This window comes from Eptatretus burgeri, chromosome 6 (assembly GCF_056783735.1).
Source record: "Eptatretus burgeri isolate ZD-2024b chromosome 6, Ebu_testis_v1, whole genome shotgun sequence".
In the NCBI taxonomy this organism is placed as follows: Eukaryota; Metazoa; Chordata; class Myxini; order Myxiniformes; family Myxinidae; genus Eptatretus; species Eptatretus burgeri.
This window is the reverse complement of record NC_140966.1, coordinates 41686862-41713768: the sequence shown is the minus strand read 5'-3', so window position 1 is coordinate 41713768 and position 26907 is coordinate 41686862. Positions and strand designations below refer to the sequence as shown.

The window sequence follows — 26907 nt, the reverse complement described above, 5'->3', positions numbered from 1 at the left end:
CGTGGGACTTGAACCCACGACCCGAAGTCCACGGCCCACGAACGACACCAAGCCACCACAACCGCAGACGAAGCCAATCGCCACCAAGACTGCAGACGCGAAGCAGTCGCCACGATCACTCTCTACTCTCTTGAGGTGGGAGCGGTTTCTTTCCTCGTCACTCGCCTCCTGATTGGACGGTTCTATCGCGTGATCCGCTGGCCGTCCCTCATTGGGCAGGCCCATGGTAGGTGGGGCAACTTCCACCTTTCTGGGGCGGAGTCGGATCTGAGGCGATGGAGGCTCCGCCCACGCCTTCAGACAAAAACACGTGGGCAATGGTGACCAGGTTGAATGAGGGACGGTGTTGTTGTTGTTGTTGTTGTTGTAGATATATAAAACCGGACTATAAAATAACTCACAGCGCACACACAAAATTCCCATTCGACAGAAGGACGGGACCCTAACTATAAACACATACTTATCGAAATAACTGAACTGCGGGGGCTGCTGTGTGTACACAAGGCTTCCAAATTCGTAACAATACCTCCACCAGGTTGAACAGTTTACGCTTTCTATCCCACCAATCAGCTGGATATGCTTCCAGACTTTAACCAAAATCGAAATGGCTCGTTCTCGTCACCTACCCAACTCATCCTCCAAGTTTTGTCTGAATCCGTCCAAAATCTTCAACAGTTTTATTTGCACAATATGTAAATGGCCTGCAATTTTTCACAACTCGGCCAACAATACCACCTGCTGAGAATGACATTTTTTTAACAGGATACTTTGTTGCCATTGCTGCGTACAATCTCGTTCAGTAAAGGAGACATGGGACATTGGGTTGGGCAGGAAGTAGCCTTACCTGCCGAAATGGGTGCCGTTACAACGACCCGAGGCTCAAAGCAGTCACACCATGCAAAATCACCACACCAATTTTTGAAAGGGCCATTCAGAAGGATATTTCCTCCTTCGCCAACGTCTATTAGTGATAAGGACGTGTGCAGCTAATTTTCAACAAAAGACTGCTCATTGGTATTTGGCGATTATGTTTTTTTTGGGGTAACGATTCAACCCCAGTCAACATATCAAAAGCGAGACATCTGCGATCACAAAGCCATCGGCAAGGGGGGGGGGGGTTAATGTTCTCGGGGTGCAAGACCTTGACCTTGAACCCAAAGGGAGATGATGTAAATTAAGCGTGAACGCACCTTGCTCTCGATTAACTGGAGAGGGCAATTTCATTCGGATCAGACAAACCTTCATCAAGTTATGATGAAAAATGTTGAAATGTCTACAATTGGCTCGTGACCTTAATAATTAGGTAGCGGTGGAAAAAAAAAAAACGTCAACCCCGCACACTTTATATTCAAATTATAGATGCAAAATTTTATTGACAGTCCCAGCCGGAACAGAGACACAGCTCGGAAATTGGGAGTGGTGAGTGCAGGAAGAATTGTTCTTGTTCTAAATGGTGATTTCGTATTCCGAGAGGATCTAAAACTCCGTGGTACCAAGAAAAAAATTGGGCCGCTAATTGGAGAAAAAAACCCCTAAAACAGCAATAAACCTCCCCTATGCCATAGGGGGAGGCTTTTAACGAGAATAATCAGTGCAGAAATGAATGTACATTTCAGTACTGTGTGGATTGTGGTTTTGATAGATCCATTCATTATGATTGGAAACAGCCCAATTTACATGATGCATTTAAACCATGCCAACAAGGCTGAGCATTTCATAAGGCCCAATTTCTTCCTCTTAAGGTTCTCAGTTGTCACTTATCAATGATAAAGCAGTTTTGCAAAATAAAACGCATTATTCATCATGCAAAGCTATTTTAACCAACACAAAAACGACACCACAAGCAGTGACAAAGTCTGACATCTGGGATAAAGTTCCACCCCAAAACCACCTCCTTCAAATTCACAGTTTTCCTTCTTGAAACTCCCTGTAGGACCATCTTGTTTACCCTGTGCATCATCATCCCTCTCCCTTCCACAGATATCCTATTGTCTTTGTTCCCAACCATTCTGCGCTTCCCTCTCCCACCCCTCTGAAAATAAAGCAGGAGACGTTTCTGTGCATTAGCTCTTTACACGAGCCTCGACTTTGTATACAAAAAAAAAAAACGTAAACAGTGAGGGTGATTGGCTTAAGATCCTAGGGTCTTGAGTTCAAGCCCGTCAGGGCATTGAATCAACACCAGGAAGGGTTGACGCAGCCCGTCAGCCTTCCAAGGTCAGCAAAATGAGTACCAGCATGCTGGTAACAGGAGCTCAGCAGCACAGCCACGACCCCAGAATATGATGCAACCCAGCAGCCAGCCACAGGCTGCGTATGAATAAATAAATAAATAAATAAGGCATGCATTAATAGTTCAGCAATTATTGTCATACAATCAGAATGTGCCATACTGGTATTAATTAAGCCAAAGGAGAAGCATTCATAGTTCACCGAGTAGTCATCGTGATAGTCCAGTAATGGGCTGCAAAATTGACTTCCCACAAGACACGTAAAAAATCACAGGTTTTCCTGCTGAAACACTCATTACAATCGAGAATGGCACTCGGGAGAGCACATACCTCCACCAGGCTCAACGGTTTACGTTATGTTGTCCACTGATAGGATCTGCATCCGGACCCAAGCCAAAATCGAATCGGCTAGTTCTCGTCACCAACCGAACTCATCTACCAAGTTTTGGCCTAATCCATCCATAACTTTTGGAGATATCATGCTTTACATCATTTTTGGCCCAATCTCTGAATGGTGAAGAATTACTTGATTGTTTTGAATATTCTCAAATCCAGATCCAGATCTTCACCAAAATCAAATCAATTCGTCTTTGTCCCACACCCAACCTCTCCACCAAAATCAAATCAACTCGTCTTTGTCCCACACCCAACCTCTCCACCAAAATCAAATCAACTTGTCTTTGTCCCACACCCAACCTCTCCACCAAAATCAAATAAACTCGTCTTTGTCCCACACCCAACCTATCCACCAAAATCTAAACAATTCGTCTTTGTCCCACACCCAACCTCTCCACCAAAATCAAATCAACTTGTCTTTGTCCCACACCCAACCTCTCCACCAAAATCAAATAAACTCGTCTTTGTCCCACACCCAACCTATCCACCAAAATCTAAACAATTCGTCTTTGTCCCACACCCAACCTATCCACCAAAATCAAATCAACTTGTCTTTGTCCCACACCCAACCTCTCCACCAAAATCAAATAAACTCGTCTTTGTCCCACACCCAACCTATCCACCAAAATCTAAACAACTCGTCTTTGTCCCACACCCAACCTCTCCACCGAAAATCAAATAAACTAGTCTTTGTCCCACACCCAACCTCTCCACCAAAATCAAATCAACTCGTCTGTCCCACACCCAACCTCTCCACCAAAATCAAATCAACTCGTCTTTGTCCCACACCAAACCTCTCCAGCAAAATCAAATCAACTCGTCTTTGTCCCACACCCAACCTCTCCACCGAAAATCAAATCAACTCGTCTTTGTCCCACACCCAACCTCTCCACCGAAAATCAAATAAACTCGTCTTTGTCCCACACCCAACCTCTCCACCAAAAGCAAATAAACTCATCTTTGTCCCACACCCAACCTCTCCACCGAAAATCAAATCAACTCGTCTTTGTCCCACACCCAACCTCTCCACCAAAATCAAATAAACTCATCTTTGTCCCACACCCAACCTCTCCACCGAAAATCAAATCAATTCGTCTTTGTCCCACACCCAACCTCTCCACCAAAATCAAATCAACTTGTCTTTGTCCCACACCCAACCTCTCCACCAAAATCAAATAAACTCGTCTTTGTCCCACACCCAACCTATCCACCAAAATCTAAACAACTCGTCTTTGTCCCACACCCAACCTATCCACCAAAATCTAAACAACTCGTCTTTGTCCCACACCCAACCTATCCACCAAAATCTAAACAACTCGTCTTTGTCCCACACCCAACCTATCCACCAAAATCTAAACAACTCGTCTTTGTCCCACACCCACCCTCTCCACAGAAAATCAAATAAACTCGTCTTTGTCCCACACCCAACCTCTCCACCGAAAATCAAATAAACTAGTCTTTGTCCCACACCCAACCTATCCACCAAAATCTAAACAATTCGTCTTTGTCCCACACCCAACCTCTCCACCAAAATCAAATAAACTCGTCTTTGTCCCACACCCAACCTCTCCACCGAAAATCAAATAAACTAGTCTTTGTCCCACACCCAACCTCTCCACCAAAATCAAATCAACTCGTCTTTGTCCCACACCCAACCTCTCCACCAAAATCAAATCAACTCGTCTTTGTCCCACACCCAACCTCTCCACCGAAAATCAAATCAACTCGTCTTTGTCCCACACCCAACCTCTCCACCGAAAATCAAATAAACTCGTCTTTGTCCCACACCCAACCTCTCCACCAAAATCAAATAAACTCATCTTTGTCCCACACCCAACCTCTCCACCGAAAATCAAATCAACTCGTCTTTGTCCCACACCCAACCTCTCCACGGAAAATCAAATAAACTAGTCTTTGTCCCACACCCAACCTCTCCACCAAAATCAAATCAACTCGTCTTTGTCCCACACCCAACCTATCCACCAAAATCTAAACAATTCGTCTTTGTCCCACACCCAACCTATCTACCAAAATCAAATCAACTCGTCTTTGTCCCACACCCAACCTATCCACCAAAATCAAATCAACTCGTCTTTGTCCCACACCCAACCTATCCACCAAAATCAAATCAACTCGTCTTTGTCCCACACCCAACCTCTCCACCGAAAATCAAATAAACTCATCTTTGTCCCACACCCAACCTCTCGACCGAAAATCAAATCAACTCGTCTTTGTCCCACACCCAACCTCTCCACGGAAAATCAAATAAACTAGTCTTTGTCCCACACCCAACCTCTCCACCAAAATCAAATCAACTCGTCTTTGTCCCACACCCAACCTATCCACCAAAATCTAAACAATTCGTCTTTGTCCCACACCCAACCTATCCACCAAAATCAAATCAACTCGTCTTTGTCCCACACCCAACCTATCCACCAAAATCAAATCAACTCGTCTTTGTCCCACACCCAACCTATCCACCAAAATCTAAACAATTCGTCTTTGTCCCACACCCAACCTCTCCACCAAAATCAAATCAACTCGTCTTTGTCCCACACCCAACCTATCCACCAAAATCAAATCAACTCGTCTTTGTCCCACACCCAACCTCTCCACCAAAATCAAATCAACTCGTCTTTGTCCCACACCCAACCTATCCACCAAAATCTAAACAATTCGTCTTTGTCCCACACCCAACCTCTCCACCAAAATCAAATCAACTCGTCTTTGTCCCACACCCAACCTATCCACCAAAATCAAATCAACTCGTCTTTGTCCCACACCCAACCTCTCCACCAAAATCAAATCAAGTCGTCTTTGTCCCACACCCAACCTCTCCACCAAAATCTAAACAATTCGTCTTTGTCCCACACCCAACCTATCCACCAAAATCAAATCAACTCGTCTTTGTCCCACACCCAACCTATCCAGCAAAATCTAAACAATTCGTCTTTGTCCAACACCAAACCTCTCCACCAAAATCAAATCAACTCGTCTTTGTCCCACACCCAACCTATCCACCAAAATCAAATAAACTCGTCTTTGTCCCACACCCAACCTATCCACCAAAATCTAAACAATTCGTCTTTGTCCCACACCAAACCTCTCCACCAAAATCAAATCAACTCGTCTTTGTCCCACACCCAACCTCTCCAGCAAAATCAAATAAACTCGTCTTTGTCCCACACCCAACCTATCCACCAAAATCAAATAAACTCGTCTTTGTCCCACACCCAACCTATCCACCAAAATCAAATCAATTAGTGTTTGTCCCACACCCAACCTCTCCACCAAAATCAAATAAACTCATCTTTGTCCCACACCCAACCTCTCCACCGAAAATCAAATCAACTCGTCTTTGTCCCACACCCAACCTCTCCACCAAAATCAAATCAACTCGTCTTTGTCCCACACCCAACCTCTCCACCAAAATCAAATAAACTCATCTTTGTCCCACACCCAACCTCTCCACCGAAAATCAAATCAACTCGTTTTTGTCCCACACCCAACCTCTCCACCAAAATCAAATCAACTTGTCTTTGTCCCACACCCAACCTATCCACCAAAATCTAAACAATTCGTCTTTGTCCCACACCAAACCTCTCCACCAAAATCAAATCAACTCGTCTTTGGCCCACACCCAACCTATCCACCAAAATCAAATAAACTGGTCTTTGTCCCACACCCAACCTATCCACCAAAATCAAATCAATTAGTGTTTGTCCCACACCCAACCTCTCCACCAAAATCAAATCAACTCGTCTTTGTCCCACACCCAACCTCTCCACCAAAATCAAATAAACTCGTCTTTGTCCCACACCCAAACCTCTCCACCAAAATCAAATAAACTCGTCTTTGTCCCACATCCAACCTCTCCACCAAAATCAAATAAACTCGTCTTTGTCCCACACCAAACCTCTCCACCAAAATCAAATAAACTCGTCTTTGTCCCACACCCAACCTCTCCACCAAAATCAAATCAACTCGTCTTTGTCCCACACCCAACCTATCCACCAAAATCAAATCAACTCGTCTTTGTCCCACACCCAACCTCTCCACCAAAATCAAATCAACTCGTCTTTGGCCCACACCCAACCTCTCCAGCAAAATCAAGTCAACTCGTCTTTGTCCCACGCCCAACCTCTCCACCGAGAATCAAATAAACTAGGCTTTGTCCCACACCCAACCTATCCACCAAAATCAAATCAACTCGTCTTTGTCCCACACCCAACCTATCCACCAAAATCTAAACAATTCGTCTTTGTCCCACACCAAACCTCTCCACCAAAATCAAATCAACTCGTCTTTGTCCCACACCCAACCTCTCCAGCAAAATCAAATAAACTGGTCTTTGACCCACACCCAGCCTATCCACCAAAATCAAATCAACTCGTCTTTGTCCCACCCCCAAGTTATCCACCAAAATCTAAACATTTCGTCTTTGTCCCACACCCAACCTCTCCACCAAAATCACATCAACTCGTCTTTGTCCCACACCCTACTTCTACAGCAAATTCAAATAAACTCGTCATTGTCCCTCACCCAGCCTCTCCACCAAAATCTAAATCAACTCGTCTTTGTCCCACACCAAACCTCTACACCAAAATCAAATCAACTCGTCTTTGTCCCACACCCAACCTCTCCAGCAAAATCAAATAAACTCGTCTTTGTCCCACACCCAACCTATCCACCAAAATCAAATCAACTCGTCTTTGTCCCACACCCAACCTCTCCAGCAAAATCAAATAAACTCGTCTTTGTCCCACACCCAACCTATCCAGCAAAATCAAATAAACTCGTCTTTGTCCCACACCCAACCTCTCCACCAAAATCTAAACAATTCGTCTTTGTCCCACACCAAACCTCTACACCAAAATCAAATCAACTCGTCTTTGTCCCACACCCAACCTCTCCAGCAAAATCAAATAAACTCGTCTTTGTCCCACACCCAACCTATCCACCAAAATCAAATAAACTCGTCTTTGTCCCACACCCAACCTATCCACCAAAATCAAATCAATTAGTGTTTGTCCTACACCCAACCTCTCCACCAAAATCAAATAAACTCATCTTTGTCCCACACCCAACCTCTCCACCGAAAATCAAATCAACTCGTCTTTGTCCCACACCAAACCTCTCCACCAAAATCAAATAAACTCGTCTTTGTCCCACACCAAACCTCTCCACCAAAATCAAATCAACTCGTCTTTGTCCCACACCCAACCTCTCCACCAAAATCAAATCAACTCGTCTTTGTCCCACACCCAACCTATCCACCAAAATCTAAACAATTCGTCTTTGTCCCACACCAAACCTCTCCACCAAAATCAAATCAACTCGTCTTTGTCCCACACCCAACCTCTCCAGCAAAATCAAATAAACTCGTCTTTGTCCCACACCCAACCTATCCACCAAAATCAAATAAACTCGTCTTTGTCCCACACCCAACCTATCCACCAAAATCAAATCAATTAGTGTTTGTCCCACACCCAACCTCTCCACCAAAATCAAATCAACTCATCTTTGTCCCACACCCAACCGCTCCACCGAAAATCAAATCAACTCGTCTTTGTCCCACACCCAACCTCTCCACCAAAATCAAATAAACTAGTCTTTGTCCCACACCCAACCTATCCATCAAAATCTAAACAACTCGTCTTTGTCCCACACCCAACCTCTCCACCAAAAATCAAATAAACTAGTCTTTGTCCCACACCCATCCTATCCACCAACATCTAAACAACTCGTCTTTGTCCCTCACCCAACCTATCCACCAAAATCTAAACAATTCGTCTTTGTTCCACACCCAACCTATCCACCAAAATCTAAACAACTCGTCTTTGTCCCACACCCAACCTATCCACCAAAATCTAAACAACTCGTCTTTGTCCCACACCCAACCTATCCACCAAAATCTAAACAACTCGTCTTTGTCCCACACCCAACCTCTCCACCGAAAATCAAATCAACTCGTCTTTGTCCCACACCCAACCTCTCCACCGAAAATCAAATAAACTAGTCTTTGTCCCACACCCAACCTATCCACCAAAATCTAAACAATTCGTCTTTGTCCCACACCCAACCTATCCACCAAAATCAAATAAACTCGTCTTTGTCCCACACCCAACCTCTCCACCGAAAATCAAATAAACTAGTCTTTGTCCCACACCCAACCTCTCCACCAAAATCAAATCAACTCGTCTTTGTCCCACACCCAACCTCTCCACCAAAATCAAATCAACTCGTCTTTGTCCCACACCCAACCTCTCCACCGAAAATCAAATCAACTCGTCTTTGTCCCACACCCAACCTCTCCACCGAAAATCAAATAAACTCGTCTTTGTCCCACACCCAACCTCTCCACCAAAATCAAATAAACTCATCTTTGTCCCACACCCAACCTCTCCACCGAAAATCAAATCAACTCGTCTTTGTCCCACACCCAACCTCTCCACGGAAAATCAAATAAACTAGTCTTTGTCCCACACCCAACCTCTCCACCAAAATCAAATCAACTCGTCTTTGTCCCACACCCAACCTATCCACCAAAATCTAAACAATTCGTCTTTGTCCCACACCCAACCTCTCCACCAAAATCAAATCAACTCGTCTTTGTCCCACACCCAACCTATCCACCAAAATCAAATCAACTCGTCTTTGTCCCACACCCAACCTATCCACCAAAATCAAATCAACTCGTCTTTGTCCCACACCCAACCTCTCCACCGAAAATCAAATAAACTCATCTTTGTCCCACACCCAACCTCTCGACCGAAAATCAAATCAACTCGTCTTTGTCCCACACCCAACCTCTCCACGGAAAATCAAATAAACTAGTCTTTCTCCCACACCAATCCTCTCCTCCAAAATCAAATCAACTAGTCTTTGTCCCACACCCAACCTATCCACCAAAATCTAAACAATTCGTCTTTGTCCCACACCCAACCTATCCACCAAAATCAAATCAACTCGTCTTTGTCTCACACCCAACCTATCCACCAAAATCAAATCATCTCTTTTTTTACCCACACCCAACCTATCCACCAAAATCAAATCATCTCGTCTTTGTCCCACACCCAACCTCTCCAGCAAAATCAAATCAACTCGTCTTTGTCCCACACCCAACCTCTCCACCGAAAATCAAATAAACTAGTCTTTGTCCCACACCCAACCTATCCACCAAAATCAAATCAACTCGTCTTTGTCCCACACCCAACCTATCCACCAAAATCTAAACAATTCGTCTTTGTCCCACACCAAACCTCTCCACCAAAATCAAATCAACTCGTCTTTGTCCCACACCCAACCTCTCCAGCAAAATCAAATAAACTGGTCTTTGTCCCACACCCAACCTATCCACCAAAATCAAATAAACTCGTCTTTGTCCCACACCCAATCTATCCACCAAAATCTAAACAATTCGTCTTTGTCCCACACCAAACCTCTCCACCAAAATCAAATCAACTCATCTTTGTCCCACAGCGAACCTCTACACCAAAATCAAATAAACACATCTTTGTCACACACCCAACCTCTCCACCAAAATCAAATCAATTAGTGTTTGTCCCACACCCAACCTCTCCACCGAAAATCAAATCAACTCGTCTTTGTCCCACACCCAACCTCTCCACCAAAATCAAATAAACTAGTCTTTGTCCCACACCCAACCTATCCACCAAAATCTAAACAACTCGTCTTTGTCCCACACCCAACCTATCCACCAAAATCTAAACAACTCGTCTTTGTCCCACACCCAACCTATCCACCAAAATCAAATCAATTAGTGTTTGTCCCACACCCAACCTCTCCACCAAAATCAAATCAACTCGTCTTTGTCCCACACCCTACCTCTCCACCAAAATCAAATAAACTCGTCTTTGTCCCACACCAAACCTCTCCACCAAAATCAAATAAACTCGTCTTTGTCCCACACCCAACCTCTCCACCAAAATCAAATAAACTAGTCTTTGTCCCACACCCAACCTATCCACCAAAATCTAAACAACTCGTCTTTGTCCCACACCCAACCTCTCCACCGAAAATCAAATAAACTAGTCTTTGTCCCACACCCAACCTATCCACCAAAATCTAAACAACTCGTCTTTGTCCCACACCCAACCTATCCACCAAAATCTAAACAACTCGTCTTTGTCCCACACCCAACCTATCCACCAAAATCTAAACAACTCGTCTTTGTCCCACACCCAACCTATCCACCAAAATCAAATCAATTAGTGTTTGTCCCACACCCAACCTCTCCACCAAAATCAAATCAACTCGTCTTTGTCCCACACCCTACCTCTCCACCAAAATCAAATAAACTCGTCTTTGTCCCACACCAAACCTCTCCACCAAAATCAAATAAACTCGTCTTTGTCCCACACCCAACCTCTCCACCAAAATCAAATAAACTCGTCTTTGTCCCACACCAAACCTCTCCACCAAAATCAAATAAACTCGTCTTTGTCCCACACCCAACCTGTCCACCAAAATCAAATCAACTCGGCTTTGTCCCACACCCAACCTCTCCAACAAAATCAAATCAACTCGTCTTTGTCCCACACCCAACCTCTCCAGCAAAATCAAATCAACTCGTCTTTGTCCCACACCCAACCTCTCCACCGAAAATCAAATAAACTAGTCTTTGTCCCACACCCAACCTATCCACCAAAATCAAATCAACTCGTCTTTGTCCCACACCCAACCTATCCACCAAAATCTAAACAATTCGTCTTTGTCCCACACCAAACCTCTCCACCAAAATCAAATCAACTCGTCTTTGTCCCACACCCAACCTCTCCAGCAAAATCAAATAAACTGGTCTTTGTCCCACACCCAACCTATCCACCAAAATCAAACAAACTCGTCTTTGTCCCACACCCAATCTATCCACCAAAATCTAAACAATTCGTCTTTGTCCCACACCAAACCTCTCCACCAAAATCAAATCAACTCATCTTTGTCCCACACCCAACCTCTCCACCAAAATCAAATAAACTCATCTTTGTCCCACACCCAACCTCTCCACCAAAATCAAATCAATTAGTGTTTGTCCCACACCCAACCTCTCCACCGAAAATCAAATCAACTCGTCTTTGTCCCACACCCAACCTCTCCACCAAAATCAAATAAACTAGTCTTTGTCCCACACCCAACCTATCCACCAAAATCTAAACAACTCGTCTTTGTCCCACACCCAACCTCTCCACCGAAAATCAAATAAACTAGTCTTTGTCCCACACCCAACCTATCCACCAAAATCTAAACAACTCGTCTTTGTCCCACACCCAACCTATCCACCAAAATCTAAACAACTGGTCTTTGTCCCACACCCAACCTCTCCACCAAAATCAAAACAACTCGTCTTTGTCCCACACCCAACCTATCCACCAAAATCTAAACAACTCGTCTTTGTCCCACACCCAACCTCTCCACCGAAAATCAAATCAACTCGTCTTTGTCCCACACCCAACCTCTCCACCGAAAATCAAATAAACTAGTCTTTGTCCCACACCCAACCTATCCACCAAAATCTAAACAATTCGTCTTTGTCCCACACCCAACCTATCCACCAAAATCAAATAAACTCGTCTTTGTCCCACACCCAACCTCTCCACCGAAAATCAAATAAACTGGTATTTGTGCCACACCCAACCTCTCCACCAAAATCAAAACAACTCGTCTTTGTCCCACACACAACCTCACCACCAAAATCAAATCAACACGCCTTTGTCCCACAACCAACCTCTCCACCGAAAATCAAATCAACTCGTCTTTGTCCCACACCCAACCTCTCCACCGAAAATCAAATAAACTCGTCTTTGTCCCACACCCAACCTCTCCACCAAAATCAAATAAACTCATCTTTGTCCCACACCCAACCTCTCGACCGAAAATCAAATCAACTCGTCTTTGTCCCACACCCAACCTCTCCACGGAAAATCAAATAAACTAGTCTTTGTCCCACACCCAACCTCTCCACCAAAATCAAATCAACTCGTCTTTGTCCCACACCCAACCTATCCACCAAAATCTAAACAATTCGTCTTTGTCCCACACCCAACCTATCCACCAAAATCAAATCAACTCGTCTTTGTCCCACACCCAACCTATCCACCAAAATCAAATCAACTCGTCTTTGTCCCACACCCAACCTATCCACCAAAATCTAAACAATTCGTCTTTGTCCCACACCCAACCTCTCCACCAAAATCAAATCAACTCGTCTTTGTCCCACACCCAACCTATCCACCAAAATCAAATCAACTCGTCTTTGTCCCACACCCAACCTCTCCACCAAAATCAAATCAACTCGTCTTTGTCCCACACCCAACCTCTCCACCAAAATCTAAACAATTCGTCTTTGTCCCACACCCAACCTATCCACCAAAATCAAATCAACTCGTCTTTGTCCCACACCCAACCTATCCACCAAAATCAAATCAACTCGTCTTTGTCCCACACCCAACCTATCCAGCAAAATCTAAACAATTCGTCTTTGTCCAACACCAAACCTCTCCACCAAAATCAAATCAACTCGTCTTTGTCCCACACCCAACCTATCCACCAAAATCTAAACAATTCGTCTTTGTCCCACACCAAACCTCTCCACCAAAATCAAATCAACTCGTCTTTGTCCCACACCCAACCTCTCCAGCAAAATCAAATAAACTCGTCTTTGTCCCACACCCAACCTATCCACCAAAATCAAATAAACTCGTCTTTGTCCCACACCCAACCTATCCACCAAAATCAAATCAATTAGTGTTTGTCCCACACCCAACCTCTCCACCGAAAATCAAATCAACTCGTCTTTGTCCCACACCCAACCTCTCCACCAAAATCAAATCAACTCGTCTTTGTCCCACACCCAACCTATCCACCAAAATCTAAACAATTCGTCTTTGTCCCACACCAAACCTCTCCACCAAAATCAAATCAACTCGTCTTTGTCCCACACCCAACCTATCCACCAAAATCAAATAAACTCGTCTTTGTCCCACACCCAACCTATCCACCAAAATCAAATCAATTAGTGTTTGTCCCACACCCAACCTCTCCACCAAAATCAAATCAACTCGTCTTTGTCCCACACCCTACCTCTCCACCAAAATCAAATAAACTCGTCTTTGTCCCACACCAAACCTCTCCACCAAAATCAAATAAACTCGTCTTTGTCCCACACCCAACCTCTCCACCAAAATCAAATAAACTCGTCTTTGTCCCACACCAAACCTCTCCACCAAAATCAAATAAACTCGTCTTTGTCCCACACCCAACCTCTCCACCAAAATCAAATCAACTCGTCTTTGTCCCACACCCAACCTCTCCACCAAAATCAAATCAACTCGTCTTTGTCCCACACCCAACCTCTCCAACAAAATCAAATCAACTCGTCTTTGTCCCACACCCAACCTCTCCAGCAAAATCAAATCAACTCGTCTTTGTCCCACACCCAACCTCTCCACCGAAAATCAAATAAACTAGTCTTTGTCCCACACCCAACCTATCCACCAAAATCAAATCAACTCGTCTTTGTCCCACACCCAACCTATCCACCAAAATCTAAACAATTCGTCTTTGTCCCACACCAAACCTCTCCACCAAAATCAAATCAACTCGTCTTTGTCCCACACCCAACCTCTCCAGCAAAATCAAATAAACTGGTCTTTGTCCCACACCCAACCTATCCACCAAAATCAAATAAACTCGTCTTTGTCCCACACCCAATCTATCCACCAAAATCTAAACAATTCGTCTTTGTCCCACACCAAACCTCTCCACCAAAATCAAATCAACTCGTCTTTATCCCACACCCAACCTCTCCAGCAAAATCAAATAAACTCGTCTTTGTCCCACACCCAACCTATCCACCAAAATCAAATCAACTCGTCTTTGTCCCACACCCAACCTATCCACCAAAATCTAAACAATTCGTCTTTGTCCCACACCCAACCTCTCCACCAAAATCAAATCAACTCGTCTTTGTCCCACACCCAACCTATCCACCAAAATCAAATCAACTCGTCTTTGTCCCACACCCAACCTCTCCACCAAAATCAAATCAACTCGTCTTTGTCCCACACCCAACCTATCCAGCAAAATCAAATCAACTCGTCTTTGTCCCGCACCCAGCCTATCCAGCAAAATCTAAACAATTCGTCTTTGTCCCACACCAAACCTCTCCACCAAAATCAAATCAACTCGTCTTTGTCCCACACCCAACCTCTCCAGCAAAATCAAATAAACTCGTCTTTGTCCCACACCCAACCTATCCACCAAAATCAAATAAACTCGTCTTTGTCCCACACCCAACCTCTCCACCAAAATCTAAACAATTCGTCTTTGTCCCACACCAAACCTCTCCACCAAAATCAAATCAACTCGTCTTTGTCCCACACCCAACCTCTCCAGCAAAATCAAATAAACTCGTCTTTGTCCCACACCCAACCTCTCCAGCAAAATCAAATCAACTCGTCTTTGTCCCACACCCAACCTATCCACCAAAATCAAATAAACTCGTCTTTGTCCCACACCCAACCTATCCACCAAAATCAAATCAATTAGTGTTTGTCCCACACCCAACCTCTCCACCAAAATCAAATAAACTCATCTTTGTCCCACACCCAACCTCTCCACGGAAAATCAAATAAACTAGTCTTTGTCCCACACCAAACCTCTCCACCAAAATCAAATAAACTCGTCTTTGTCCCACACCAAACCTCTCCACCAAAATCAAATCAACTCGTCTTTGTCCCACACCCTACCTCTCCACCAAAATCAAATCAACTCGTCTTTGTCCCACACCAAACCTCTCCACCAAAATCAAATCAACTCGTCTTTGTCCCACACCCAACCTATCCACCAAAATCTAAACAATTCGTCTTTGTCCCACACCAAACCTCTCCACCAAAATCAAATCAACTCGTCTTTGTCCCACACCCAACCTCTCCAGCAAAATCAAATAAACTCGTCTTTGTCCCACACCCAACCTATCCACCAAAATCAAATAAACTCGTCTTTGTCCCACACCCAACCTATCCACCAAAATCAAATCAATTAGTGTTTGTCCCACACCCAACCTCTCCACCAAAATCAAATCAACTCATCTTTGTCCCACACCCAACCTCTCCACCAAAATCAAATAAACTCATCTTTGTCCCACACCCAACCTCTCCACCAAAATCAAATCAATTAGTGTTTGTCCCACACCCAACCTCTCCACCGAAAATCAAATCAACTCGTCTTTGTCCCACACCCAACCTCTCCACCAAAATCAAATAAACTCGTCTTTGTCCCACACCCAACCTATCCACCAAAATCTAAACAATTCGTCTTTGTCCCACACCCAACCTATCCACCAAAATCAAATCAATTGGTGTTTGTCCCACACCCAACCTCTCCACCAAAATCAAATCAACTCGTCTTTGTCCCACACCCTACCTCTCCACCAAAATCAAATAAACTCGTCTTTGTCCCACACCAAACCTCTCCACCAAAATCAAATAAACTCGTCTTTGTCCCACACCCAACCTATCCACCAAAATCTAAACAATTCGTCTTTGTCCCACACCCAACCTATCCACCAAAATCAAATCAACTCGTCTTTGTCCCACACCCAACCTAACCAGCAAAATCTAAACAATTCGTCTTTGTCCCACACCAAACCTCTCCACCAAAATCAAATCAACTCGTCTTTGTCCCACACCCAACCTCTCCAGCAAAATCAAATAAACTCGTCTTTGTCCCACACCCAACCTATCCACCAAAATCTAAACAATTCGTCTTTGTCCCACACCCAACCTATCCACCAAAATCAAATCAATTGGTGTTTGTCCCACACCCAACCTCTCCACCAAAATCAAATCAACTCGTCTTTGTCCCACACCCTACCTCTCCACCAAAATCAAATAAACTCGTCTTTGTCCCACACCAAACCTCTCCACCAAAATCAAATAAACTCGTCTTTGTCCCACACCCAACCTATCCACCAAAATCTAAACAATTCGTCTTTGTCCCACACCCAACCTATCCACCAAAATCAAATCAACTCGTCTTTGTCCCACACCCAACCTAACCAGCAAAATCTAAACAATTCGTCTTTGTCCCACACCAAACCTCTCCACCAAAATCAAATAAACTCGTCTTTGTCCCACACCAAACCTCTCCACCAAAATCAAATAAACTCGTCTTTGTCCCACACCCAACCTCTCCACCAAAATCAAATCAACTCGTCTTTGTCCCACACCCAACATCTCCACCAAAATCAAATCAACTCGTCTTTGTCCCACACCCAACCTATCCACCAAAATCTAAACAATTCGTCTTTGTCCCACACCAAACCTCTCCACCAAAATCAAATCAACTCGTCTTTGTCCCACACCCAACCTCTCCAGCAAAATCAAATAAACTCGTCTTTGTCCCACACCCAACCTATCCACCAAAATCAAATAAACTCGTCTTTGTCCCACACCCAACCTATCCACCAAAATCAAATCAATTAGTGTTTGTCCCACACCCAACCTCTCCACCAAAATCAAATCAACTCATCTTTGTCCCACACCCAACCTATCCATCAAAATCAAATAAACTCGTCTTTGTCCCACACCCAACCTATCCACCAAAATCTAAACAATTCGTCTTTGTCCCACACCAAACCTCTCCACCAAAATCAAATCAACTCGTCTTTGTCCCACACCCAACCTCTCCAGCAAAATCAAATAAACTCGTCTTTGTCCCACACCCAACCTATCCACCAAAATCAAATAAACTCGTCTTTGTCCCACACCCAACCTATCCACCAAAATCAAATCAATTAGTGTTTGTCCCACACCCAACCTCTCCACCAAAATCAAATCAACTCATCTTTGTCCCACACCCAACCTCTCCACCGAAAATCAAATCAACTCGTCTTTGTCCCACACCCAACCTCTCCACCAAAATCAAATAAACTCGTCTTTGTCCCACACCCAACCTCTCCACCAAAATCTAAACAATTCGTCTTTGTCCCACACCCAACCTATCCACCAAAATCAAATCAATTGGTGTTTGTCCCACACCCAACCTCTCCACCAAAATCAAATCAACTCGTCTTTGTCCCACACCCAACCTCTCCACCAAAATCAAATAAACTCGTCTTTGTCCCACACCAAACCTCTCCACCAAAATCAAATAAACTCGTCTTTGTCCCACATCCAACCTATCCACCAAAATCAAATAAACTCGTCTTTGTCCCACATCCAACCTCTCCACCAAAATCAAATAAACTCGTCTTTGTCCCACACCAAACCTCTCCACCAAAATCAAATAAACTTGTCTTTGTCCCACACCCAACCTCTCCACCAAAATCAAATCAACTCGTCTTTGTCCCACACCCAACCTCTCCACCAAAATCAAATCAACTCGTCTTTGTCCCACACCCAACCTCTCCACCAAAATCAAATCAACTCGTCTTTGTCCCACACCCAACCTCTCCAGCAGAATCAAATCAACTCGTCTTTGTCCCACACCCAACCTATCCACCAAAATCAAATCAACTCGTCTTTGTCCCACACCCAACCTATCCACCAAAATCTAAACAATTCGTCTTTGTCCCACACCCAACCTATCCACCAAAATCAAATCAACTCGTCTTTGTCCCACACCCAACCTATCCACCAAAATCTAAACAATTCGTCTTTGTCCCACACCAAACCTCTCCACCAAAATCAAATCAACTCGTCTTTGTCCCACACCCAACCTCTCCACCAAAATCAAATAAACTCGTCTTTGTCCCACACCCAACCTATCCACCAAAATCAAATAAACTCGTCTTTGTCCCACACCCAACCTATCCACCAAAATCAAATCAATTAGTGTTTGTCCCACACCCAACCTCTCCACCAAAATCAAATAAACTCGTCTGTCCCACACCTAACCTCTCCACCGAAAATCAAATCAGCTCGTCTTTGTCCCACACCCTACCTCTCCACCAAAATCAAATCAACTCGTCTTTGTCCCACACCCAACCTCTCCACCAAAATCAAATCAACTGGTCTTTGTCCCACACCCAACCTATCCATCAAAATCTAAACAATTCGTCTTTGTCCCACACCCAACCTATCCACCAAAATCAAATCAACTCGTCTTTGTCCCACACCCAACCTATCCACCAAAATCTAAACAATTCGTCTTTGTCCCACACCCAACCTGTCCGCCAAAATCAAATCACCTCGTCTTTGTCCCACACCCAACCTCTCCACCAAAATCAAATCAACTCGTCTTTGTCCCACACCCAACCTATCCACCAAAACCTAAACAATTCGTCTTTGTCCCACACCCAACCTATCCACCAAAATAAAATCCACTCGTCTTTGTCGCCCACCCAACCTCTCCACCAAAATCAAATCAACGCGTCTTTGTCCCACACCCAACCTATCCACCAAAATCTAAACAATTCGTCTTTGTCGCACACCCAAGCTATCCACGAAAATCAAATCAACTCGTCTTTGTCCCACACCCAACCTAACCAGCAAAATCTAAACAATTCGTCTTTGTCCCACACCAAACCTCTCCACCAAAATCAAATCAACTCGTCTTTGTCCCACACCCAACCTCTCCAGCAAAATCAAATAAACTCGTCTTTGTCCCACACCCAACCTATCCACCAAAATCAAATAAACTCGTCTTTGTCCCACACCCAACCTATCCACCAAAATCTAAACAATTCGTCTTTGTCCCACACCAAACTTCTCCACCAAAATCAAATCAACTCGTCTTTGTCCCACACCCAACCTCTCCAGCAAAATCAAATAAACTCGTCTTTGTCCCACACCCAACCTATCCACCAAAATCAAATAAACTCGTCTTTGTCCCACACCCAACCTCTCCACCAAAATCAAATCAACTCATCTTTGTCCCACACCCAACCTCTCCACCAAAATCAAATAAACTCATCTTTGTCCCACACCCAACCTCTCCACCGAAAATCAAATCAGCTCGTCTTTGTCCCACACCCAACCTCTCCACCAAAATCAAATAAACTCATCTTTGTCCCACACCCAACCTATCCACCAAAATCTAAACAATTCGTCTTTGTCCCACACCCAACCTATCCACCAAAATCAAATCAATTAGTGTTTGTCCCACACCCAACCTCTCCACCAAAATCAAATCAACTCGTCTTTGTCCCACATCCAACCTCTCCACCAAAATCAAATAAACTCGTCTTTGTCCCACACCAAACCTCTCCACCAAAATCAAATAAACTCGTCTTTGTCCCACACCCAACCTCTCCACCAAAATCAAATCAACTCGTCTTTGTCCCACATCCAACCTCTCCACCAAAATCAAATCAACTCGTCTTTGTCCCACACCCAACCTCTCCACCAAAATCAAATCAACTCGTCTTTGTCCCACACCCAACCTCTCCACCAAAATCAAATCAACTCGTCTTTGTCCCACACCCAACCTCTCCAGCAAAATCAAATCAACTCGTCTTTGTCCCACACCCAACCTATCCACCAAAATCAAATCAACTCGTCTTTGTCCCACACCCAACCTATCCACGAAAATCTAAACAATTCGTCTTTGTCCCACACCCAACCTATCCACCAAAATCAAATCAACTCGTCTTTGTCCCACACCCAACCTCTCCACCAAAATCAAATCAACTCGTCTTTGTCCCACACCCAACCTCTCCACCAAAATCAAATCAACTCGTCTTTGTCCCACACCCAACCTCTCCACCAAAATCAAATCAACTCGTCTTTGTCCCACACCCAACCTCTCCAGCAAAATCAAATCAACTCGTCTTTGTCCCACACCCAACCTATCCACCAAAATCAAATCAACTCGTCTTTGTCCCACACCCAACCTATCCACGAAAATCTAAACAATTCGTCTTTGTCCCACACCCAACCTATCCACCAAAATCAAATCAACTCGTCTTTGTCCCACACCCAACCTCTCCACCAAAATCAAATCAACTCGTCTTTGTCCAACACCCAACCTATCCACCAAAATCTAAACAATTAGTCTTTGTCCCACACCAAACCTCTCCACCAAAATCAAATCAACTCGTCTTTGTCCCACACCCAACCTCTCCAGCAAAATCAAATAAACTCGTCTTTGTCCCACACCCAACCTATCCACCAAAATCAAATAAACTCGTCTTTGTCCCACACCCAACCTATCCACCAAAATCAAATCAATTAGCGTTTGTCCCACACCCAACCTCTCCACCAAAATCAAATAAACTCGTCTGTCCCACACCCAACCTCTCCACCGAAAATCAAATCAACTCGTCTTTGTCCCACACCCTACCTCTCCACCAAAATCAAATCAACTCGTCTTTGTCCCACACCCAACCTCTCCACCAAAATCAAATCAACTCGTCTTTGTCCCACACCCAACCTATCCATCAAAATCTAAACAATTCGTCTTTGTCCCACACCCAACCTATCCACCAAAATCAAATCAACTCGTCTTTGTCCCACACCCAACCTATCCACCAAAATCTAAACAATTCGTCTTTGTCCCACACCCAACCTATCCACCAAAATCAAATCAACTCGTCTTTGTCCCACACCCAACCTCTCCACCAAAATCAAATCAACTCGTCTTTGTCCCACACCCAACCTATCCACCAAAATCTAAACAATTCGTCTTTGTCCCACACCAAACCTCTCCACCAAAATCAAATCAACTCGTCTTTGTCCCACACCCAACCTCTCCAGCAAAATCAAATAAACTCGTCTTTGTCCCACACCCAACCTCTCCACCGAAAATCAAATAAACTAGTCTTTGTCCCACACCCAACCTCTCCACCAAAATCAAATCAACTCGTCTTTGTCCCACACCCAACCTCTCCAGCAAAATCAAATCAACTCGTCTTTGTCCCACACCCAACCTCTCCACCGAAAATCAAATAAACTAGTCTTTGTCCCACACCCAACCTCTCCACCAAAATCAAATCAACTCGTCTTTGTCCCACACCCAACCTATCCACCAAAATCTAAACAATTCGTCTTTGTCCCACACCCAACCTATCCACCAAAATCAAATCAACTCGTCTTTGTCCCACACCCAACCTCTCCACCAAAATCAAATCAACTCGTCTTTGTCCCACACCCAACCTATCCACCAAAATCTAAACAATTCGTCTTTGTCCCACACCCAACCTATCCACCAAAATCAAATCAACTCGTCTTTGTCCCACACCCAACCTATCCACCAAAATCTAAACAATTCGTCTTTGTCCCACACCAAACCTCTCCACCAAAATCAAATCAACTCGTCTTTGTCCCACACCCAACCTCTCCAGCAAAATCAAATAAACTCGTCTTTGTCCCACACCCAACCTATCCACCAAAATCAAATAAACTCGTCTTTGTCCCACACCCAATCTATCCACCAAAATCTAAACAATTCGTCTTTGTCCCACACCAAACCTCTCCACCAAAATCAAATCAACTCGTCTTTGTCCCACTCCCAACCTCTCCAGCAAAATCAAATAAACTCGTCTTTGTCCCACACCCAACCTATCCACCAAAATCAAATCAACTCGTCTTTGTCCCACACCCAACCTATCCACCAAAATCTAAACAATTCGTCTTTGTCCCACACCCAACCTATCCACCAAAATCAAATCAACTCGTCTTTGTCCCACACCCAACCTCTCCACCAAAATCAAATCAACTCGTCTTTGTCCCACACCCAACCTATCCACCAAAATCTAAACAATTCGTCTTTGTCCCACACCCAACCTATCCACCAAAATCAAATAAACTCGTCTTTGTCCACACCCAACCTATCCACCAAAATCAAATAAACTCGTCTTTGTCCCACACCAAACCTCTCCACCAAAATCAAATCAACTCGTCTTTGTCCCACACCCAACCTATCCACCAAAATCTAAACAATTCGTCTTTGTCCCACACCAAACCTCTCCACCAAAATCAAATCAACTCGTCTTTGTCCCACACCCAACCTCTCCAGCAAAATCAAATAAACTCGTCTTTGTCCCACACCCAACCTATCCACCAAAATCAAATAAACTCGTCTTTGTCCCACACCCAACCTATCCACCAAAATCAAATCAATTAGTGTTTGTCCCACACCCAACCTCTCCACCAAAATCAAATAAACTCGTCTGTCCCACACCCAACCTCTCCACCGAAAATCAAATCAACTCGTCTTTGTCCCACACCCTACCTCTCCACCAAAATCAAATCAACTCGTCTTTGTCCCACACCCAACCTCTCCACCAAAATCAAATCAACTCGTCTTTGTCCCACACCCAACCTATCCATCAAAATCTAAACAATTCGTCTTTGTCCCACACCCAACCTATCCACCAAAATCAAATCAACTCGTCTTTGTCCCACACCCAACCTATCCACCAAAATCTAAACAATTCGTCTTTGTCCCACACCCAACCTATCCACCAAAATCAAATCAACTCGTCTTTGTCCCACACCCAACCTCTCCACCAAAATCAAATCAACTCGTCTTTGTCCCACACCCAACCTATCCACCAAAATCTAAACAATTCGTCTTTGTCCCACACCAAACCTCTCCACCAAAATCAAATCAACTCGTCTTTGTCCCACACCCAACCTCTCCAGCAAAATCAAATAAACTCGTCTTTGTCCCACACCCCACCTCTCCACCGAAAATCAAATAAACTAGTCTTTGTCCCACACCCAACCTCTCCACCAAAATCAAATCAACTCGTCTTTGTCCCACACCCAAGCTCTGCAGCAAAATCAAATCAACTCGTCTTTGTCCCACACCCAACCTCTCCACCGAAAATCAAATAAACTAGTCTTTGTCCCACACCCAACCTCTCCACCAAAATCAAATCAACTCGTCTTTGTCCCACACCCAACCTATCCACCAAAATCTAAACAATTCGTCTTTGTCCCACAGCCAGCCTGTCCACCAAAATCAAATCAACTCGTCTTTGTCCCACACCCAACCCCTCCACCGAAATCAAATCCACTCGTCTTTGTCCCACACCCACCCTATCCACCAAAATCTAAACAATTCGTCTTTGTCCCACACCCAACCTATCCACCAAAATCAAATCAACTCGTCTTTGTCCCACACCCAACCTATCCACCAAAATCTAAACAATTCGTCTTTGTCCCACACCAAACCTCTCCACCAAAATCAAATCAACTCGTCTGTCCCACACCCAACCTCTCCAGCAAAATCAAATAAACTCGTCTTTGTCCCACACCCAACCTATCCACCAAAATCAAATAAACTCGTCTTTGTCCCACACCCAATCTATCCACCAAAATCTAAACAATTCGTCTTTGTCCCACACCAAACCTCTCCACCAAAATCAAATCAACTCGTCTTTGTCCCACTCCCAACCTCTCCAGCAAAATCAAATAAACTCGTCTTTGTCCCACACCCAACCTATCCACCAAAATCAAATCAATTAGTGTTTGTCCCACACCCAACCTCTCCACCAAAATCAAATCAACTCGTCTTTGTCCCACACCCAACCTCTCCATCAAAATCAAATAGACTCGTCTTTGTCCCACACCCAACCTCTCCACCAAAATCAAATAAACTCATCTTTTTCCCACACCCAACCTCTCCACCGAAAATCAAATCAACTCGTCTTTGTCCCACACCCAACCTCTCCACCGAAAATCAAATAAACTAGTCTTTGTCCCACACCCAACCTCTCCACCAAAATCAAATCAATTCGTCTTTGTCCCGCATCCAACCTATCCCCCAAAATCTAAGCAATTCATTCTCGTCACACACTCTCTGTCCACCAAGTATGATTTTGAACATCAGAATCCATCCATACCTTTTTGAGATATCCTGCTCAGACAAAAAAAAAACAAACACAGACAAGGATGAAAACAACCTCCACGCACCTTTGGTGGCGAGGTAATAATTGAGGAAAGATTATGGTTCAGGAAGAGCTGTATGAAAGACTGAAACTCGACACCAATCACTGTCAATAAAATAAGTGACCAACATTATAGAGATGAAACACTTAAAAAGCACTGCAGATATGTCAGGGCCTGTAATTCATGTAAAAGACAACCATAGAGTACAGACTTCACCAAAAAAGGTTGCTACAAATCAGGTGTGATTGCAACTTTAAGAGAAGCAAGATAAATATGAGCATAAAGTGGTCTCAAGGCATATGTAGTTGCTCAAAGGCCGACACTGAAAACAGTCACCAGCATCTGAGGATTTGGTGAGATGTACTGCATCCTCTTAGATGCAGCAACAGTTTTGAGAAGCATTACTGTATCAGTTCGAATAAGGATTTCAACTAGCACTACAAATTGCAACGTATTAAAACGATATCTTTACGGCTCTGGGATCTGGGGTCATCACGAGGGAGCTCCTCAGACCTTTACCCAACCGCTGGTCGCGAGGCCATTGGTCATAGATAACTCTGAAGTCAGACAAGTTTTTTGGCAACCACGGTGCCGATTAGAACCCCTGAGCTGAGCAGGCTTTTCACTCCTTGATTACATGTTCCCATATATTCAGTTAGTGGAGCCCATTTATACACTTAACCGAGCTCATACACGACATGGCATACCAATCATTCTGGGGAAACAGGGAGAAAGAAAGTGGAGTGCAGGGCAGAGCATGGGTATGGCTCCTGCCTCACCTTGAAAAGATTTGTGTAAGCTCGTGCCACATGTAGACTTGTGCAGCCCACAACACATGCAGACCCACGCAGCTCAGACTGTGTGCAGACTCGGGCAGCAGGCGAGCTCCCCCTTAGTGGCTCTCTCTGTCCGAACAGGCAGACGCGAGTGCAGGCTTGGCCAAAGGACTCATGGTAAGGAGAGCTTGATGGTTTAGAGCAGTGTTTCTCAACCTTTTTTGTCCCACGCCCCACTTTGATTTTCAAAAAAAAAAAAAAAAAAAAATTGTACGCCCCACCATGATTGGAGACACTACAGTATATACTACATATGTATTCAAAAGGCTTTATTAAAACTTTATTGCAAATTTTATTCAATTGCTACTCACTCCAATGGGAGCCCTGCCCTTGACGCTGGCTGCAGATTTGTTTGATTCGACGAACTAATTTTGTCAGTTTCAGCCTTAAAATCAAACCACCACGTTTCATAATTTCCAGTCGATTTCTCTTGGTTTGCAGCAAATCGGTAACAACACTAAATCCACATTTGACTCAATAAGATGTTGGAAAATTTATCAATACTTCCCTTGCCAAAGTAGTCGAGTTTGGGTATTTATTTTCGCTCTCCTTAGACAGCCACATCATGGTTCCTTTGATCTTGAAAAGAGTTTTCACAGACTCATCTTGTTGCAACTCGCATAACTCCTCTTGGTATTGCTCTGGTACTTCAGATAAATCCACCAGAAATGGCTGAGTCAACCAAGAAAGGAACTCATAGCAAAGCTATTAAAGCGATCATATATCGATTCATTAATTCTGAATCCTCATGCCCCACCAAAATATTGCCATGCCCCACCTTGAGAAACACTGGGCTCGAGGGAGAAAAATCAAATGGTCCGGCACATGAGAAGTCGAGATCTCCCAGCAAATGGGATGAGTTGAGAGTGCTCCTGGCAAATAAGAGTCGAGACCTCCAAAGAAAGGCTGCTTGGTCCACAAGAGTGCTTGCCAATTTCAGCGGGAAGTCATCGGAATCTACTTGCCGATCGATGTGGAGAACCGTCTCGAATGTCTGCCGATCTCTGTGGAAAGGTGCCCGGAATCTCGAGCATCCAGCCTCTTACCACCAACTTCATTCGCTCATTTTCACATCCACTCTCCACCGAGGTCAAACGGATCTGCCCTTTTACGACCGCCAAGACGGGGGTGGGGGGGGGGGCTGTATGGTTATTGTTTTCATTGAACGCGCACGCACGATGACGTCAGTTGCATTGAACAGCTGCAGCGCAAATGATAACCTTCATATTGCATTTTCAATAGGAGTTTTGCAGGCAAGAAAAGAAAGGGTTAATTAATTCCACAGCGTGCAAGCACCCAATTAAGAATATTTTGCACCGAGTTAAAGTAATTTGGGTCCATGGTATTGAACTATTGGAGTAAATTTGTGATGTGCGTGGTCGGGGGATAGTTTGGATGTGGAATTAAAAAGAGGGAGGAAAGGCTTAAAGGGGTGGTGTAAAGTGTGCATTTTCAAGCGAGAGGATGAGGGGGGGGCTTTGAGATGGAGGAATAAAAGGGTGGATTGAGGTGAAGTGAAGAAAGTTTCCCATCGGAATTGCAGTGTTTGAAAGAAAGAGCAAGGGACTGGTGGTGGATTGGTAGCTG

The 26907-nt window shown here is 44.2% G+C and overlaps 1 protein-coding gene across 1 annotated transcript in view; it reads right to left on the bottom strand.

The window, feature by feature from the left end:
• The window catches only part of LOC147024625 (TFIIA-alpha and beta-like factor), a 94955-nt gene that overhangs the window by 49479 nt on the left and 18569 nt on the right, over positions 1–26907 (bottom strand). The window contains exon 9 of the mRNA XM_085884700.1: positions 25264–25389. Within this exon, the coding sequence (XP_085740826.1) occupies positions 25264–25389 (126 nt within the window). The remainder of the gene's footprint in view (positions 1–25263; positions 25390–26907) is intronic.